The following is an 18,508-nucleotide window of genomic DNA, read 5'->3' as shown; positions in this document are numbered from 1 at the left end:
TTGCTTTATATAGCAGCTTAGCAACTTATTGGTATACATTGTATAAAAAGTGTCATTATAGATCGTGATGAAAATGTAATGTCTTTTGCAGATATCCACATTTCAATGTGATATGATAAAGAAATGATACTTAAAATCAGCGTCCGTCTGATTATGATCTAATTTCTTACGGTGGACGTTGAGGGTGACGGTTGTGCTTTTGCCGGTGGGAACAGCCAGGTTGGTGGCCACACAGCTGTAGTTCCTCCCAGTGTCGCTGTCCACCGGCTGGATTGGCAGGTAGCTGCGTGTGGTCACCCTCTTCCTGTCTGGAAGCACTTCCTGATGACGGACAGCAGACAGATGAAAGATTTACGATACAGATGAGATACTGTAGCTGTAAAAACATGTCAGGAGTTTGGTGTGGCTTGATGACTGTGGCCTCTGTTTCAGACTTACAGTGGTACTGGCAGCCCCGTCCACAGGCAGACCATCTTTAAGCCACTCGATCATGGAAGGCGGTTTAGCCCCCCGTGACACGCAGCTCAGGTTGTAGGACTCCCCCGCATTCAGCAACACCTCCGGACCCCCATCGATCACCGGGTCATCTGGGGGAACTGCAGCGAAAGAGGAGGTTGTTAGAAACACACAACACCTCACATACTTTCTGCAGACGTGCACTGGCACACAAACGTACTGAGGACGGTGAGTTTGGCCCTCCTGGACCTCAGGGCGGCATCAGGGGCCTGGCACTCGTACAGGGAGTCATCAGACAGATCAGCTGACAGGATCTCCAGGTTGTACTGGCCCAACTCCTGCACACGCAACACGCGGTACCTGGGCCAGGCTGGGACACACACAGACATCGCAGATTTAAAGTAAGAGAAGCGGGACAACTTTTAGGGTCGACATAAGTAACATGAGACACATTCAATTTTTTAACCTTCTGCTTTCCTCTTCTTGGATTGAACACTTTTGGGCTTTAGCTTCATGTTTCTGCACACTTTAGGCACACTTATTTCCTGAAATGCTAATCAGGACATTTAACTTTTTCATATTACACTAGCTGAATGTCACTATATATATATGTGTGCCATTATACAATATTTGACCTTTCAAATACAAACTGCTAATTCATCACTCAGGATCCCCACACATACGCCTGTGCTCTGTATCAGAATTTGAGAACAAATACGCAGCTTGTTCCAATTCATAAAGCAGATCTGTGTCATACATGAAGCAACAAAAAAAATCTGCCTTTTTCTTCATCAGGCTGAATGACACCAGAGAGATGCATGGCCACATGATACAATGGATATGCACAAACGCTAATGCATGACCAAACACGCATTCACACACTTTTGCACAATGCACAGTTGCACACATGCAACACATCCCCGTCCCCTTCCCCCATCCGCCGAACAGCCCAGCTGTGTCACTGCTGTGCATTCTCACCATTAGGTGGCATCCATGCTCTCTCTCACCAGCAGGGGGAAAAAGATGAATGCATTATGACAGCAACGTTTTAGAGGACTCAAATCGACTCCAGTCCTTGGTGCAGAATTCATGTTTGCTGCCCAGACGTAGATTGCATGTGAAATTCCCTGTGCCGTTTCCATGCACAGCCTCTGAACTGAGCCTTGCTGCTTGCCTAACCTTGTGTGTCCTTGTTTCTGCATGCACGTGTGCATGTGTGTGTGCGCTTTGTATATACGTGCATTTGCATGTGAAATGTCGGGAGCGAGAAAGCGTATGAAAAGCCCAGAGAACGAGGCGGGGGAGCGGAGGGACAGAGCCTCATATACAAACACACACACACACACCCACTGAGTGTACGTGTGCATGAAGCGGCCAGTGTTCATTCACATGTTTTTATTTAAAAGCTTTGGCTTGAAGCACTGGACCATTACAGTAACAATATGATTAAAATAAAGGAGAGGGGGCAGACGAGGAGGAGAGAAAGAAGGGATGGAAGGAGTGAACTGAGAGTGTGTCAAGCAAGGTGAAGGTAAGGAGAGAGAAAGAGAGGCAAGGTAGAGAAGTTAAATGAAGAATAGGAGAGGGCTCAGCTCAGCAGAGGCAGCTGTAGGAAGGAGAACAGGAGGGAGAGAAAGGAACAAGGGAGCTTAGATGAAGAGGTCACGAAGGAATAGCATGACAGACAGAGGAGAGGAGGAGAGGAGAGGAGAGGAGAGGAGAGGGTGATTAAAAAGCCAAAGAATTAAAAGATAAATGCAAAATTGTGGCATACAGTAGATGAGAAGGGAGGATAGGAGACAACAAAAGGAAATGGAAGAATCGTGAAAGGAAACCAAAGCAAAGGAAAGAGGAAAAAAATAAATATATTAAAGCAGAAGGTCTGGGAAAAACCACAACAACAACAACAACAACGCACAAAAACAAGGCAACAGCAAGTCACAAAAGATGCAGTCTCCCTCTGGACCAATCAGTTAAAAATATGCCCACTTGGTTTGGCCAGTAATTGCACAGCCCCCTTTGGGCTAATCAGCGCAATTCTGAAAAAGCTGCAACACAGCCACGAGATGCATCATTCCCCCAAGTTTTGTCAAAGTCAGATAAGCCGTGTCATAAATTGCTGTTGCTGACAGACGGACGAGCGGGAGGAGTAATAAATCAAACTGGAAATTTCATGACGAGGGACAAAAAACACGAAGGCTGGAGCCAACAGGAAGGGCACGGAGCTGCACGGCAGGACGAGGGCTACGTACTCCTTGATTCAATAAAAATCAGACATTAGCCAGTCAGTGTCACCCACTGCTGATGTGACAGAGGTGATGATGTGATGCTCCTCAAGCTCGCAGAGGGGTGACAGTAAAACGCGCCCGCGGGATCTTAAAATTCCCCCATCAAACATTGGGTGATGTGTGCAGAAGGTGGCCAAAGTCCCCCTAAATAAGTGCACAATTTGTCACGAGCTGGTGTGATAGGACGGCCGCCGTGGCAGTCTGGCTGTGTTTAGCATAACAGTAGACTCTTACATCTCTTGGCCCAAACTGCTCAGCTGGCTCAATCTAGCTGTAACTCAAACATTCAGCAGCAAAAACATTTTGTCAGCATGCATTAGCCACTGCAGTTACAAACACGCAATGTCACACTGGGCGAGCGCGTATCACTCAAAATACAGCGAGAGAGCACTGAAACGGCACAGTTAGCTCAGCCGAGGGATATCTGGCAAAAACATTTGCTGGTTAAAAAAGACGTTTTTATTGTCATAAGGCAAATGTTGGCATGACCATGTGAGACGAGCTCATGCATCCCATCACCGTCACCGCCGAGTATGTGTGTTTGAATTCACTTTAAACTGCTTGTTGTTTATTTAACCCTTTTTTTTTCAAGAGGTTTGGTCTGGTTTCATTCATCCATTACTTCTGCCTATTTCAACATCTTGGCTCTCCTCTTAACTGGATTTCACGTACTCTCAACTGCAGCACAGTGGTGTCCAGGTTTTCTAACTGACTCCGGCTGGTGGGAAGTGTGTCAGCCTATAGCTGGTAGTTTAATGGTTACTGGAACAATAAAGGAGAGCTGATGTTAGCCTTTAGCTCAAAGAACCCCTGTGCCTAAATACGGCCTCACGGAGCTGCTAGCATGGCTGCAGACTGTGAGCCTGGTGTCATATTATCTATCCTTACACTCCCTGGTAAATGCAGAAGTACCCCTGGCTGGAAAACCACTGGTCTAAGCAGGATACAGTGTTGTTGTGCATTTGAAGTTTTTGCTGGCGGTCGGTGTAAACTTCATATCATTTCAAAGATCTCCTTCAAAAGTGAAAACATCAAATTTTATGAAGAGTTCGTAAATATTCCGTGCGGCACCTTAGCGGAGCGTCACACTGAGCTCAGCTCCCGAGCAAATCTGATGCCAGACGCCGCCGTAAGCGTAAAACAGGCTTTAAAACATTAAACGCATCTCCCCTCCACACTCTGAAACGCGGCCATCGTCGCAATTGTGGTGGAAAGAGCGCCAGAAAGAACTCAAGACATTTACAAAAGTTCTCTCACTGGAAATGCGCAGCATAAGCTTTTGCCCGTCAGCAGCTGCAGTCCGAAAGTATCAGAATCAGCTTTGAAAAGCCCGTCTTAGTCACATGCTGGACAGAGTGAAGGAGGCCTGAGGAGGCTGTATGATGTCTCACCCCGGAGGTCCTCTCCGATGCCCAGAGCCAGGCCATCTTTGGTCCACTGAACAATGCCTGAGTAGTTAAACACAACACAGGACAGGATCACCCTCTGGCCCCGCACCACCGACTGGTCTGCCGGCTCCTGAGAGAACCTCGCCGTCCACACTGGAGAGACAGATGCAAAATAGGGAAAAAGAGGGATAAGTTAGAGACTTTCTCATTCTCAGCGTGCACATGCTGCGAGCAAGCTACTGTGAAATCACCCCGACCGCAGATGTAGCATATTATTGTATCTGCAGCTTTATGGTTAATTGATTGAAAACTGCATTCCTCCAGCAGAAATGGAATGCCATCTTTGATCACACGTTGGCTCGCGGCCATTAGCCGAGCGCCGAGGAGAAAAGAGCGGCGCGGAAAGACGGAGGTGTCAAAGAAGTAGGAAATCAGAACACAGTTGGAGAAGAAGAAAGAAGGAGAAGAGGTGGTTAATGCTGACTCAGGAGAGAGGAGCTGGGAGATCAAACAGGCAAACTTCAGCCATTGGGTCTCTCACACCCCTTTTTCTTCTCGCTCCTGACTTTTATTTCTTCAAAACTCTCCGGCCCTCCCTCTCTGTTTCTCCCTTCTTCATTCCTCCCTATGAGTCATCTCCCAGGCTTCCACTCCCCAACCAAAACTACAGTGGCTGTCATTGTCTCCTCGACTCTCTCCCTCCGGTCTGCAGTCCACTACCACAGCAGAGAGACCAGCGCCGCGCCGGCCCACCGACCCACCGTCCAACATGAGGGGGGGAAAAAAACAAGAAAAAAAAAAAAAACCCTTCTGCTATTGTTCCACGCTGTACGATGACAAGTTGTAATTAGCTGTCCCTTGAAGACATGACGCCCGTACAATAGAGGAGAGGCGATCACCGTGGAGGATTCGCAGCTCGCTTTAAATTTTCATTCTTTCCACTCTCGCTTTCATTTTTCTCTCCTCTCCCACTTATTTCGAAGAATCTCGTACCGTAGATCATTAACCCGATGCTGCATCACACCCCCCCCCTCCATCCCCCTCCACCTCTGCCATTACCTCCCCTTCTATTCTCTCTCTACATGTTGTATGCCTCTTCCCCAAATTGCTTTTCCCTCTATATATATGCATCCCCACCCGCCTCCTTCACTTTGTACATCCATAATGCTGTCTATGAACGTCCTTTTGCCTGCACTGATTTTCCTCCACCTCTCCCTCTCCACAGTATGTATGTGCCTCCTTCTTTCTATATACATATATAATGCTGTATATGTCCTTTTACCCATAATGCTTTCTATTTCTGTGTTCCTCCTCCTCGCTGGTTGGAAGGGGGTTAGAGGCGGACTGTCACAACTCATTTATCACATTAAATATCAGCCCTCCAGCACTTTCTCTCTCCCTCTCTTTCCCATTCCCCCGTTCACCCGTCTCTCTCTTCTCTCACTTTTTTCCCTCACTCCTTTTTCTTCACCTCCTACCATTTACATCTCTCCTTCTCACTTGTCCTCTCTACTTTTTTTATCACTTGTCCCCTCCCCTCTTTCCCTTACACTCCCTCTCTCATTCCCTCACACTTCTCCCTCTGGGCCCTCCGGCGCTCTTCTGAAGGTTCCCATCTCTCTCACTTTTTTTAACAACTGCCATATGCCTGTGCACCCCACCTCCCGCCTCCCCAACATGACCCTCAGTCCCTATCTCTCACGTTTCCCCCTCCCTTTCATATATACACAGACATGCACTCTCCTCCTATCATGTCAGATTTGGTGTGATTTGCAGAGGTACAATATGCCTGATAATACAAAAGAACGCAGTCATGCAAGAAGATTTCCTTACCAATCACAACAATGGCTTCTGACAGTGCAGCACATTAATATTCTGAAGATAAAGGAGATGTGCAAGGATACACGCTGAAAAGAGAATCAGATGCAGATGGAGCTTTGCAGCATGCATACCTAGAATAATTTAGCAGTGAACTGAAAAAAGAAAAAAAAAAAACAGCAGCCCTTAATTTGCTCCCTGAGGAACACCCAGATTAACTGGATTAATGAATTAAGATAAACAAAGCAGACACAACAACAATGATTGGCTGTGAAACGTCGGGAAGTAGAATCGTGTCGTATAAGTCACAAAGCCTTCAACATTCTGGAAAGACACCGCAGGAATGCATGTTTTCACCAGCTTGCAACCAGCATACCTCAAAGCTGAAGTCAGCGCAGAGATGCCTTTGAATGGCCACTAGGAAGGAAACTATGACTGCTACAGTACTCACTACATACGAGCCATGCACAGTCCATATATTTGTTTCTTAAGAATCTGGGAAGTTTGTTTGACCTCTTTTAATGAAAACGTATTTTCTACATCATCCTCATAGTTGGAGCGACTGGGTCCGACGTGAAGACACAATGTTCTGCCAAAATTGGAACAATTTTTGGTTATTCAGAGAATCGTTTTTTCTCTGTGTTCTTCTCATCAGTTGTTGGTGGGTGGAGCTCAGTCAGTGTCACCTGCTTCCATGTGCCAATCGGGGTTCAGCAGAATCCAATGAACCACATTAACTGAGTTTTGAAGTTTTTTTTTTTTTGAAATCCAAAACCCTGACATATTTAATTTACAGTGATTTACTAAAACAAGAGATTTATGAACCAACGGTGCAACTCACAGAGAGACATCACATGCAGTCAGTTGGTTTTCTGTCATTCAACCAATCCAAACAACTAATCGGTTCATCATTTCTGCCAGCAATGTCTCTTTTTTTTGACATAAACACAGCACTGACGTCACCTCTAAACTTGTATGCTGCATATTTACACATTCAGCAAAATCCAGAGTGATATGAGCACTGATTTGGAGTTGTTTTCTGGCCACCTAACTAATGATACTAATATTCACTTTCCTTTTACTGCAGCTCTGTTTTGGGTCTCCACTAACTCCTGAGGGAAATATCTGGCTCTTTAGCTGTTAACGCTTCCCTGTTCTCACCAGCTACTTGCTACCTCCTTGCCATTTAGTGCTGGGCAGGTAGTGTACAGTGGGTTTATGGGTGAAAACATCGCTGAGTAGAGCAGAGCTGCAGGCCAGAAATACAAAATAATGAGCTGATTATTATGAACATACAGTAAAAGCAGTCCTGTGATCCACTGTAAGTATAAAAAACATTAATTACAGCCATGTCTTTAAGACGTGTATCACACCACATGCTTCTTTTGTCAATACTTTATGTCAGATATGCTGTAAGGTCATTGTTAGCAAGCACATATGACAGCTTCGTGGTGGTAATTAAGGTGCAAAATGTATAATCAGCAAGATATTTTTGGAAAAAGCTTCATTATAAACAAAAGTTCTAATTCTGATGAAACTCGCATCGGTCTAATGCTAATTACTGGAATGTATAGTGTGGATTTGCACGATCTCATAAAGCGTGAAAAGCCTTTTCTCAGATATACATGAGTGTAAAGAGAGTTTAGCTGGGTTTAAAGTACCCCGCAACCTTGACAGTAGCCTGAGGGCAAGCAAATCCTTTCCTCCACCACCTCAGATTTGCTAGCTGAAGGTATTCCCTCAACTGCTTCAGTAAACCACAAACATAATCCAAACTGAATACTCTGAGTGGAGGCTACACAATCTGCAGAGAAAACACCCATGCAAAGGCTGAGGACTGAAAACACTGACTCATTTAAACATGTGCTCATCGCCTTCTGATTTCCATATTACCCAGTTAACACTTGTCAACATGAGTGCATGTGCTTGTGGGTGTGTGTCTGTGTGTTTAAAGATGGAAATCTACACACAGAGTGCAGTCGGAGCAAAGGCAAGGCAGGAGCGTGTATGCAAGGGAGCTTGTATTCTTTCATTATGTGGGTTATGCTGCAGTGACAAATTTAGAGTGTGTCCTGATTTCCTTGAGTCACTGATCCCCAAGATACCACCGGGAGACTCCGAGCACCCTGTCCACACAAAGACCACTGTCACAAAGAGCTGCGACCATGACCGCACGCACATGGACACACACACGTGCAAACAAAAACAGGCAGCACAGATGACCTAACCTCCACCACATGGGCTAACCATTTCCTCTCAACACTCACACAAACACAACCGCTCTAAACCCCAAACATATAATCGACACGTTCAGGCGGTTTCCTGAACATGGATTACACCCGGACTCGGACTAAACCGTCAAGCCAGAGGAGCATCTCCATCTCCGTTGGGAATGGGTCTCAGTTTAGTCTAGGATTAAGTACAGCCCAAGCCAAAGTTTGGAAAGGGATTAGGATTAATCTGGAGCCTAGGACAACAGCCCCTGCAGACACTGTGACACCAACCTCGGCTTGTCAAAGCAGACACAAAGCCAAAGGCGAGCACGCACAGCCTCGCCGGGTGACTCACCGAAAGCATGGCCACACGCCGCCATAGTGTGAGCCACCACAGCAATTTAGCCCGAGAGCACCTCTCGCACCATGCGATGGTGTTTTAATAGCAAGGTAATGAACCGTCAATTTGTTGCTGAAATTTACTGAAAGGGTATATTCATGCGAAGATATTTGGAGCTATTTTTAGTAAGTGTGCTGCTCATATGCCCTGCATTTCTTAATTTGCCACACACCCCGCTGTTGGGTGGTGAATGTCAAAGCTTGCTTTATAGCCTTTAAACACAGGCTTGCCTCGCCTCTCTGTACGGGACAGGAGCCGAGGCTGGAAGTGACGCCACGCGGTGGAGGCTCACTGGTGGAACTCAGTCTCAGCGAATCAGACGCAATGAAATAAAATGGCATTTGTATGGATTGTTATGCATCGATCTAATTATCTTTGTGTCTGGCCCTCTCCCCGTACCCCTCTGCACCCCTCCAACAAAGTCCCCCTGCCTTCCTCTCCCTCACTCCTCTCCAGCCAATCCCGCGCTTCAGCTGGATCACGGACTTGCGTCACCATAGCAACAGCTGACGTGTAAAGTAACTGCCCGAAAAAAAGTTTTCTGTACGAGCGTGTCTGCGAGCGCACACGCGTGTGTGCATCTGTGTGTCTGATGAAACCCTCCCTCATGCACGGTACACCCATTTTCAAGAAAAACATTTTTCAATGACCTCATCCTCCCTCCACCTATTCAATTAATAGTCAGGCGGTCGCACCAGCCTCTCATTATTCCTCTCTTTTACCCTCCCTCTCCGCTCTCTCCACTGTTAGTCAATCTGCCCCAAATTGATTTTGTTATCAGCCTAATTCCATATCGGCGCCGCGTGTGGCCGATGTGTTGGTGTTACGGAGGGGCTGCCTGAAAATGAGATGCAGGGATGGGAGAACAAAGAGACGGCGAGGTCCACAGACACAGAGCTGCGAAGTGTGATGGAGGAGGATGACATCATTGTTTCAGGACAAAGTTGCAGCCATAGGAGTCATGCGGCGCTGACTCGCCCTCCCTGCTTCCTCTATACGTCTGTACATACATCGAGACGTGTGTCTGTCAGCGCGCCCATGAGACCCTTTGGATTTTACTACCTGAGCTCTCCTTTCAAGTTTCATCTTAACTTGTTTCAAACACAGATGCTTGTTTTAGCGCTTAAAAAGCTGACCTGGAGATATGAAATTTTAATGCAGTACAGCACTATGCATTGTAAATGTAGACATGCACTATGTATGCATGGAACCTACATACATTTTTATGAATGCATGCATGGTTTATGCACTGTATAATGTATGTAGACCAGCAAGTAATGATTATGTTCATTGCCGATTCATCTCTACAAAATGTCAGAAAATAGTGGAAAAACTCGCTTTGCAAGCCTAAACTGCTTGTGTTGTCCAACCAAGAGCCCAGAGATATTTGTTTATTATGATATAAAACAGAGAAAAGCAGCACATCCTTATGTTTGAGAGGCTGGAAGCAGCAAGTTACAGAATTTAAACAATTCAACAAAGGGTCTATCAGCCAACTGATCAATAAACCAACCAATCATTTCCACCTTAAACTGTGTCCATGCAGCACGCCGGCGTGTGCAGTCTCTCCCTCTATCTGTTTGGCTGTGGGAACTCGACCACCTGTGCCTGCCTTCTCGCAACAACATGGCCGCCTGGCAGGATGGCCATAATAACCTGTAACCATGGCGACGGCACTATAGGAACACGTCGATGGAGAGGAGCGGGGAGTGAAAGGAGGCGGCCCGCTGAGCCCACTGACAGCATGTCACTCAAACACAAAGGTGACTCCTGGAGGTGGGGACGGAGCGGAGGGGAGAAAGAGGGGACTCCTTCCTTTGTCTGCCGCATTGTCCACCCGCTCGCTCCCTTCCTCTGTCCTCTCACCTTGCCGTCCTCCCCCTTACTAGCAGTCAGCGACCTCTCTCTTTCTTCATCTCCTTTGTGGCCTTGCCCCCTTCTCATTCCCTATTCACTTCCCTTTGTCTGGCAGGCATCTACTTAAAGCCAATCACTCCTCCTTCTTCCCTCCACCTTCCACTTTATCCCCTTCTCGGGCTACCTCTCCACCTTCCAGCATGTCCGCCTCTCCATCCACCCTCCCCCTCGCCCCCCCCCCATTACTATCAAAATGGTTGCTGTGGAAACACGTTTATTTGGAAATGGCGGGAGGAAAATTACTCGTGCGCTTCGTCTTTGTCGATTCTGATACGACCGTGTGAATGAGAGCGCATACGCTCCTGTGAAGGTGTGCACTCATTTTCTATCAACATGTGTGTTTGTGCAGGCAGAGTGTGTGTGTGCATGTGTGTGTGTGTGTGTGCAGGCAGAGTGTCTGTGTCTGTGTGTGTGCATATGCGTGCATGCGTGCTACCCTCCCGTTCTCTGGGGCTCCTCTCACACATGCATTTCACATCTGAAGAGCTTTATTTGTACCAAACCTCTGTTACAGACATTGTTACCATGGCTACAGCCGGTGAGGACCACTGACACGATGACAGACACGGTGGCCATGGCAACCCCGGGATCAGCGGTGGGTAATATGATAATTCGTGGATGAGGCATCTGACACATTACGGGCACATGAATATGCTCAAGCGCTGGAAAGCCGGCCCGTCGCTGGTAATCCACGAGCCTTTGTGCGGCCGGCGCGCCGACAAAGCATACTCTGCTGTAACCAAGGGTGACCAGAGCTAACAATAGCCGTCCTCTGGATGAGCTACAACGAGGGGACACGTACACATCAAGCTGCTACTCTGCAGCAGTGTGCTGTTCAGTTTGTAGGCGCAGGGGTCGCCGCTGAATTCAACCGGCACAATCGATATCATAATGAATCAATAATTCACGGCAGCGGCTCCACATTGATTTTGGGCAGCGACCCATTCCTAAAGCCTCCAACAGCCGCGTGATTCGGCAAGTAAACACCAGGACCATCAGCTGTGACGGCTCTCAGAGGGTCAGCCGATCCACCTCGCATTACTGCACCGCATGGTAACGGAATTCAGCAGGACTGTTTTACAAGCGGCGTGCCGTCAATAAATCACCTCCTCCAAGGTCTGCTTTAATTCAATCCAGTGTAATCTAATTTTATTGGTATGTACTGTAGCTTCTTGCAATGTCATCTGTCACAAACCATCCAATAAAAACCCGGGGCCTTGACCTCCTGCAGTGAGGCAATGCTCGTACAGACCCTCCTGCTAATATCACCGGCAGAGCACACCGTCGCTTTGAAGAGGAGGCTTCTTCGCTGATAGTGAAGACGCTAAATGGCTACAAAGCAACGTGAGTGGGGTGATAATAAATCCGGGTGGAGCACTCTACACTTTCGTAAGCCTTTGGATAGCATTAGAAAAATAGAGTAGAGCTTGTCTAATAAATGAGAAGCATTCCCTCGTGAGACATGCGCACCAAAATCTTCTCAGAAAAGCAATTTTTACTGAGAAAAACTTAAAATATCCTATCATGTTACACTTTATATGTCCAAACGTACGCCCACAGAAGTCCGTGACCTTGGTCTGGTGCAGTTTTTCATAGTTTCCTTTCGTTCCAACTGAGGCAAATTGTAATGTTACAGCACACGCTGACATTTTAGACAATAGTGTGCTTCAAACTTTCAGTTTGTCCCTGTCCTGTTTCACATTAAATGAAATGGTTTTCCCAGTTTGGAGTGGAAGAACCTGACAAGCCCACACAGAGCCCTGACCTCAACCCCATCGTGCAGCTTATCACCCAACATCAGCGCTGGGGGAGCAAATCCCTGCAGCCAGATCCCCCCAAATCTGAGCCTGACACCAGACGAGAGGGGCCTCTTATAGCAGCATATTAATGCACACGGTCCACATACTTTTGGCCATGCGGCGCATCTTCGATCAGCTTGTCATGACTGGAACTGAAAGCATGTAAACTGAGTTAAGGTAAGCTTAGTCTTGAGGGTACAGTATTAAAGGCAGTGTTTGAAAAAAATAATGCATCTTCAGAGAATGGTTTTAATGACTGGACTTCAAAGCCATTGATGATTATTACGACTAAGAGATGGGCCCCTCATTATTTGTGGACGGCAACAATTTAGCCTGCAGGCTGTTAAATTACATGACACGGGGACGGCGAGCGCTGCGGCGCTGTGGTACCCGATTTAGTTGGACGGCTGACCCTAATGTTGTTATCGTAAAGGGAAGATGGATGGAGCCAGTCGAATCTCTCCCCCTCTCTCCCCCTCTCTCCCTCGGCCCTGTCCCCGTAGAGCAGCAGAAACCGGGAGAGCGGAGAAATGAAGTGACATCATCAGCGTCAGCCACATTCCTGCGGAGGGAGGGGGCAAGGGGGAGGGGGGGAGGAGGAGGAGGAGGAGAATGTCCCAAAACTTTTGAGGTTACAGGACCGACATCCCCCCTCCCCCGTTCCCTTTAAAACACACACACACACACACATACACACACAAATGCATCAATTCTCCCTCCCTCTACTTGTGTGTGTGCATGTTTTCCAGTGCATGTTAGTGTGTGTGTGTGTGTGTGTGTGTGTGTGTGTGTGTGTGTGTTACAGTACATGGGCTCCTCTTCCTCATCATGTGCTCCCTGTTTTAATTCATGTGCTTCTCCTCCTGCCCCCTCCCCCCCACTCATACCACCCCCTCCCCTTTCCTCTTCTCTTTCTCTCTCCACCGACCAGAGGAATGCAAGAACCACATCTGGAACTTATTAGAGAGCGAGAGAGAGAGAAAGGGGTAGATGGAAAGAGAAGGAGAAGTAATGGTGGTGGTGGTGGTGGGGGCGAGAGGGGGGGGGGGGGGGGGGAGAGAAAAAAGGAGTCATATTGAGAAAAAAAAAAGAAGTCCAGGAGGGGACAGAAAGAGAGAAAGAATGAACTCTGCTAAGCAGAAAAAGGCTCACGTTGGGGGAGAAAGCCAAAGAAGCGAAAAAGAAAGTTAACAGCAACAGCGATTAATGCCAATTAACCTCAGCAGGGACGAGGGCAGAGGAAGAGCTCGGCTGGCACCTCAGATGTGGGTTCAATCACTCCCGATCCCGGCGCAAACGTAGCCTTTGAACCAGCCTCGACCATATTCTGTCTGAATGAGCGGCTTCACTGTCCCCACTGAGGGAGCAGTCAGGCCTGAGTAATAGTCCCTTTCTCTCAGCCGCTGGCCTCCCGACCACTCCTCCTCCTCCTCCTCCTTCATCCTCGTCCCTCTCTCCCGGCTCGCTTTTCTTTTCATCCAGCTCTCCCCCCTCCCGCGCTACAATACCGACCCCCCCCCTCCACCTCACCACCTCTAAAACAAACAAAAAAAAACTCTAATCACTCTCAATCGAGCTTCACCCACCTGCCCGCAAGACTACCCCTCTTTGTCCCCCCTCCTCCTCCTCCTCCTCCTCCTCTCCCACTTCTCCCCCAAACAACTTTTTCTGTAAGCCGCCCCACCCCCCTCTCCATCACCCCAAATTGGTCCTCGCTGCAGAATGTGGCCGTGCAGTTTGGGAAAACAAGGCCAATAGATTCAGTCAGATGTGATAAAGTGTTCCTCTCTTGCTCGGGGGACTCTGCATAAAGAAACATTTTTAAGGGGATGTGTGTTTTTTTTTTTTTTTTTCTCCCTTCTTCTTTTAATAACTTGGATGCCCCCGGCCTGTCAAACACAATCAGATTATAGGGCCTTTAAATCCTGGGGCTTCACTTGAGAAACGTTCATGTAGCTGCTGAGGATGCTCAAAGGAAATGTGTACACTTTCTGGTTTGAATTCATCTGCGGCCATGAGTTTGATAATGAATTCAATTCTTCTGTGCCCGATCAGGTTTTTACTGGATCGTCTGCACGCGGGCATGCAAGCTGCTTCTCCCTCTCCGAGCGCCACTTCAAAAAGCATTACAGGACACTCGCGTCCAGAGGAATGCCCTTAAACAAACATATCAACTGAGAGAAGCAATCATCATGTCACACATTGACAAACACCCGCCGGGACAGAAACGCCAAGAATTTGTTGATTGAATGGGACCCAACAGGGAACAACAGGCGTGGATGTACGTTAGAACATCACGGGCTCCATTCCCAGATTGAGCTTTACAACTGGTTCACTGATTGCTTTCAGTGGCTGATGTCAATTAGCGATGCTTTTCGGTAAATAGGCTTCATTCAGATGCCGTAAAAAAACCATGACCCGAATTCGCATATTAACGGTAGGATGCTCCAGAGCCATATCTCACTCGCTGGGATCAAAATTAAAAACAGACTTCTGCCTCGCTACATATGTCACTGCAGATCTACACTCTGAGCCGGAAAGGGTTCACTATGGCACCGCGAAATGGTTCGTTAGCCTCGAACGCCACGGCAGAACGCTTCTAGAAAGGTTGGCCGGGCTATAAATAGTTCTACAAGCGGTGATCCACGAGATCCTCGTCGGGGAATCTTGGCAAGTTTCTGGAAGCGGCAGTTTTTTCCTTCGCCGTCCACAGTAGCTGCTGCCGCCGCTCGCGTGTAATCTCTCGCAGCCATTATCTGAGCAGAAGCAAGTTCAGCCGAGTACAGTTGGAGTTTCAGAGGTTATTACAGCCCACTGTGCCCCCGTCCTTTTGTAACCAACTTAAGTGCTTGAATTTCTCCAGATCTGCATGAGCTTAATGAGACGGAGGTCTGGCTATGTGAGATTAGCTCAGGCTAACTACTCGGCGCTTCTTTTATTTCTCGAGACCATAAAAAGCATCGCTTGCCACGTGACAGAGGAGTTCTTCCAATGCGAAGGCAGCGGGTTTCGTGTACGAGCATTATCTGCAGTCACTGTGTATGAATCAGAGACGGAAAGCGGGAAAATGGGAGTTTATCTCGATGCAAATGTCTCTTTTGTTATTGGCAAGAACGCATGAAATGTTGTAAATCAGCGGTTTTAACAGAGTGTTTTAGTACTGCGATGGATTCTTTATGAGGCTCCCTTAATTCTTCACTGTAATTTGAGCTATTAGAGCCCACTTTGAGTCACCGTGACTTTCCCGATCAAACAACCCTCGAGGAACCCTTTTTTTTCTGGGTGTAAAAGCCCCCCGAATGTGTCTGACTCTTCCAACATCTGAATATTTTCTTTGCTGAGCACAACACAGGAATCCGTCTGAGGTCTGTGATTCACAGCTCGGCGGTGTGATTCAGAGCGGCAGCGTACAGTACAGGCAGCGGCGGCGGCAGCTCGTGGCCTCGGTCCGCACAAAAGGACAGAGGCTGACAAATTGCACACCTGCACCGGAGCCTTTGTCCGAGTCAGCATTTGAGGCGAGCGTCTGGGCTATAGGTGCAGTGCTGCAAGTCCAACCTCAAGGCCTCCTACTCATTAGGAAGTTAAAGGAGTGTGTTGGCAGTGATTGATTATGCAGTAACACTTAACAGCTGTGTTAATGGTGGTGCTTGCTTGGGACTTATTATCAGGTTGGTATGTAGATACAAGGCTAGGATACTAAATCAATCCCTCCAGCGGTGCTGCCAGTGGAGACATACTGTAGTTAGTCGTGGCTGCAACTGTATCATCAAATCCAAATAACTTAAAAACATTCGGATTCACCAAAGCTTTAATTAGCTGCTCCGCGAATAACCATCCAATCATTAGCACAAGTAGGCAATTACATGTGTGCAAATTGCAGGCCATGAAATACTGTTTTACTTGTCTAATGAAGAGATAAGAGTGCGGGTGCTCTTAAGAAAAATGCTCCCGAATCTAACGTTATCTCTTTAGAGGTGATGCTTCGTCTCGCCTCACTCCTCGTCTGCTTTCAGACCCGAACGCCAAAAGCACAGTGCAACGTTTGAGACCTTCCATTTATTACATCATTTTAAATCTTACTGAGCAAAGCACAGCCCCATGCAGCCCCCAGCCTGCTAATCTTGTCTTCGGGAAAGCCTTTGAGAGCAAATATCTTTGTGTTCGAGAGCCCAACATGGAGTAATAATGGATTATACAGTTGTAACAGAGAAACAGCAGACAATAGGACACATAGCTTCACACATGTAAATAGGCACTGTGTGTGTGTGTGTGTGTGTGTGTGTGTGTGTGTGTGTGTGTGAGACGGGGGGGTCTGTGTGTGTTTATGCACTTCTGTAAGCGCATGTGTTACTGAGCTTGTCATGTGTACAGCACGGTTTAGGAGTGGACAAACAGCATGTGGCAGTAACATCATGGGGTCTCAATGGCGTGAGCCGGGGGTAAGGGGGGAGGGGGGGGGGGGGGGGGGGGGGGCTGCATGTTTGTTTGTTGCAACGATTCCAGATTGTGTCATGTGTGGATTCATGGAGCGCCTGAATTGTCGATGAAAAGGAGGCTGCTCCTTACACTATGGAGATGCTCGCCTGAATCTTCAGCAGCACACTATGGGTGGATGCTGAGCGCGGCGAGCCCGGCTGAGCGACACAAAGCCTGGCAGACACGGTGACATCATCCCATTCCATACCTTCCCTTCCCCGAACACGCCCCCTACCTATGATGAAGTGGTCGACTGGCCGGCCAGCCGCGCACGTTCCCGGTCAGCCGAGGTAGACAATAGGAATATAAAAAAAAAAAAGAAGAAGAAAAAGAGAGGGGGGTTTGCTGGGTCTGCGCGTCCACGTCACACAGATGTGCTTCGATCAAACAGGTAGCTTATAGAAATTACAACCATCTTCCTCCTCCTCCTCCTCCTCCAGCCTCCTGTCGCCCAGCAACTCAGCTACAGCTGTGATTATCATAAGCCAATAGCCTACCTGGCACCCCACAGGTATGGAGGGCGAACAGATGCATGGGCGCTGCTGATGCTGATGCTGCTGCCTCACAGAGGAAGGCAACAGAGAGGCTGAAAATGGGCTTTGTGTCAGGCGCACAGGTAGGATGCCAGGAGAGGGGGGGGGTGTGTGTGAGGAGGGGGGGGGGTGTGGGGGTGAGACATATAAGCTGTCTTTCACTACAGGGGCTGGGAGCAGTGGTCTCATTGACTGACAAGCCATTCAGACGTGATAGCAGTGTGGAAGTGCTGCTGGCATGGAGAGCAGCGCTGGTCAATCACTGTCATTCCCGTCACGTCCTCAGCGCCTCACCACGGCCCGTCTGAAGAGCGGCACCGGGGGTTTGTCATAAGCAAAAGGTCATTTAGGCCGGTGGGCGCGCATGCAGCAGTCATGTTCAAGTTGGACGCACGCACGCGCGCAGCCGAACGCACGTACGCGTAGAGAGGCGCGCGACAACGATGATAAAAAAAAAAAAAAAAAAAAAAAAAGTGTGGCAATCCATTGCTGCGGTGCGGACACGCAGTCCCACACGCGCGCGCCATCACACGTAGCTGCACGTGCACGCACGCGCGCGCACACACGCCTGAGGTGATCCATTACTGCGGTTCATATGGGAATGCTATGAAATCATGTTATATGGCTTTCTCTTTTTCTGCCCCCCCCCAACACGGACACGCACGCTTGTGGAGGAATACCGACGCGCAGACAGGGCTGTGTGTTCTTAAGACGTCGTAGTTTCACGTAATATGAAATTTAAACATTCCTCAGCGAGAATCATGCGCTAAAATGAAGAGGGAAATGCAGTCTTACCAGTTTGAAAACTCAACACCAAACTCAGGAGCAGCAGCCTCTGCATGGTTCAGCCGACCAATAAGTCCGTTATTGGCTCAAACCTCCGTGAGGACAGCATCAAAAAGCGGGAGTTTACTGACTTTGATGACAATTAGACAAAGAAAAATAATCCTCCTGCGTTGTCCCTCCTCGCTCGTCCCCTGACTCGCGTTGGACTTCGTTCGGCTTTTACAGCATTTCACTGCTTTTTTCACCGCTCTCCTCTTCTCCGCTTTCCAGCGACAGTCCGTTTTCTACTCCACAGCGAGACTGCAAGTGAGCGGCAATGACACAGGGAACTTCCGGTCATCTTCTTCAAAATAAAATGCAAGTAGAAGAAGACGGTCACACTGCTAGAGATGCACTTCGTTTTGAGGAATTAAAATCAGCAAATAATACGT

At 48.0% G+C, this 18,508-nt stretch overlaps 1 protein-coding gene across 2 annotated transcripts in view; it reads right to left on the bottom strand.

Annotated features, from left to right (window-relative positions):
- Positions 1–18,377, bottom strand: part of kirrel1a (kirre like nephrin family adhesion molecule 1a) — a 29,235-nt gene extending 10,858 nt beyond the window's left edge. For both annotated transcript variants that reach the window (XM_076724665.1, XM_076724666.1), the window contains exons 1-5: positions 18,087–18,377; positions 4,136–4,285; positions 677–826; positions 439–596; positions 171–321 (exon numbers count right to left, since the gene is read on the bottom strand). In XM_076724665.1, the coding sequence (XP_076580780.1) occupies positions 171–321; positions 439–596; positions 677–826; positions 4,136–4,285; positions 18,087–18,132 (655 nt within the window). In that variant the 5' untranslated portion in view covers positions 18,133–18,377. The remainder of the gene's footprint in view (positions 1–170; positions 322–438; positions 597–676; positions 827–4,135; positions 4,286–18,086) is intronic.
- Between the last annotated feature and the right edge of the window lie 131 nt (positions 18,378–18,508).

This window comes from Chaetodon auriga, chromosome 24 (assembly GCF_051107435.1).
Source record: "Chaetodon auriga isolate fChaAug3 chromosome 24, fChaAug3.hap1, whole genome shotgun sequence".
Taxonomy (NCBI): Eukaryota; Metazoa; Chordata; class Actinopteri; order Chaetodontiformes; family Chaetodontidae; genus Chaetodon; species Chaetodon auriga.
This window is presented reverse-complemented; position numbering and strand designations above follow the sequence as displayed.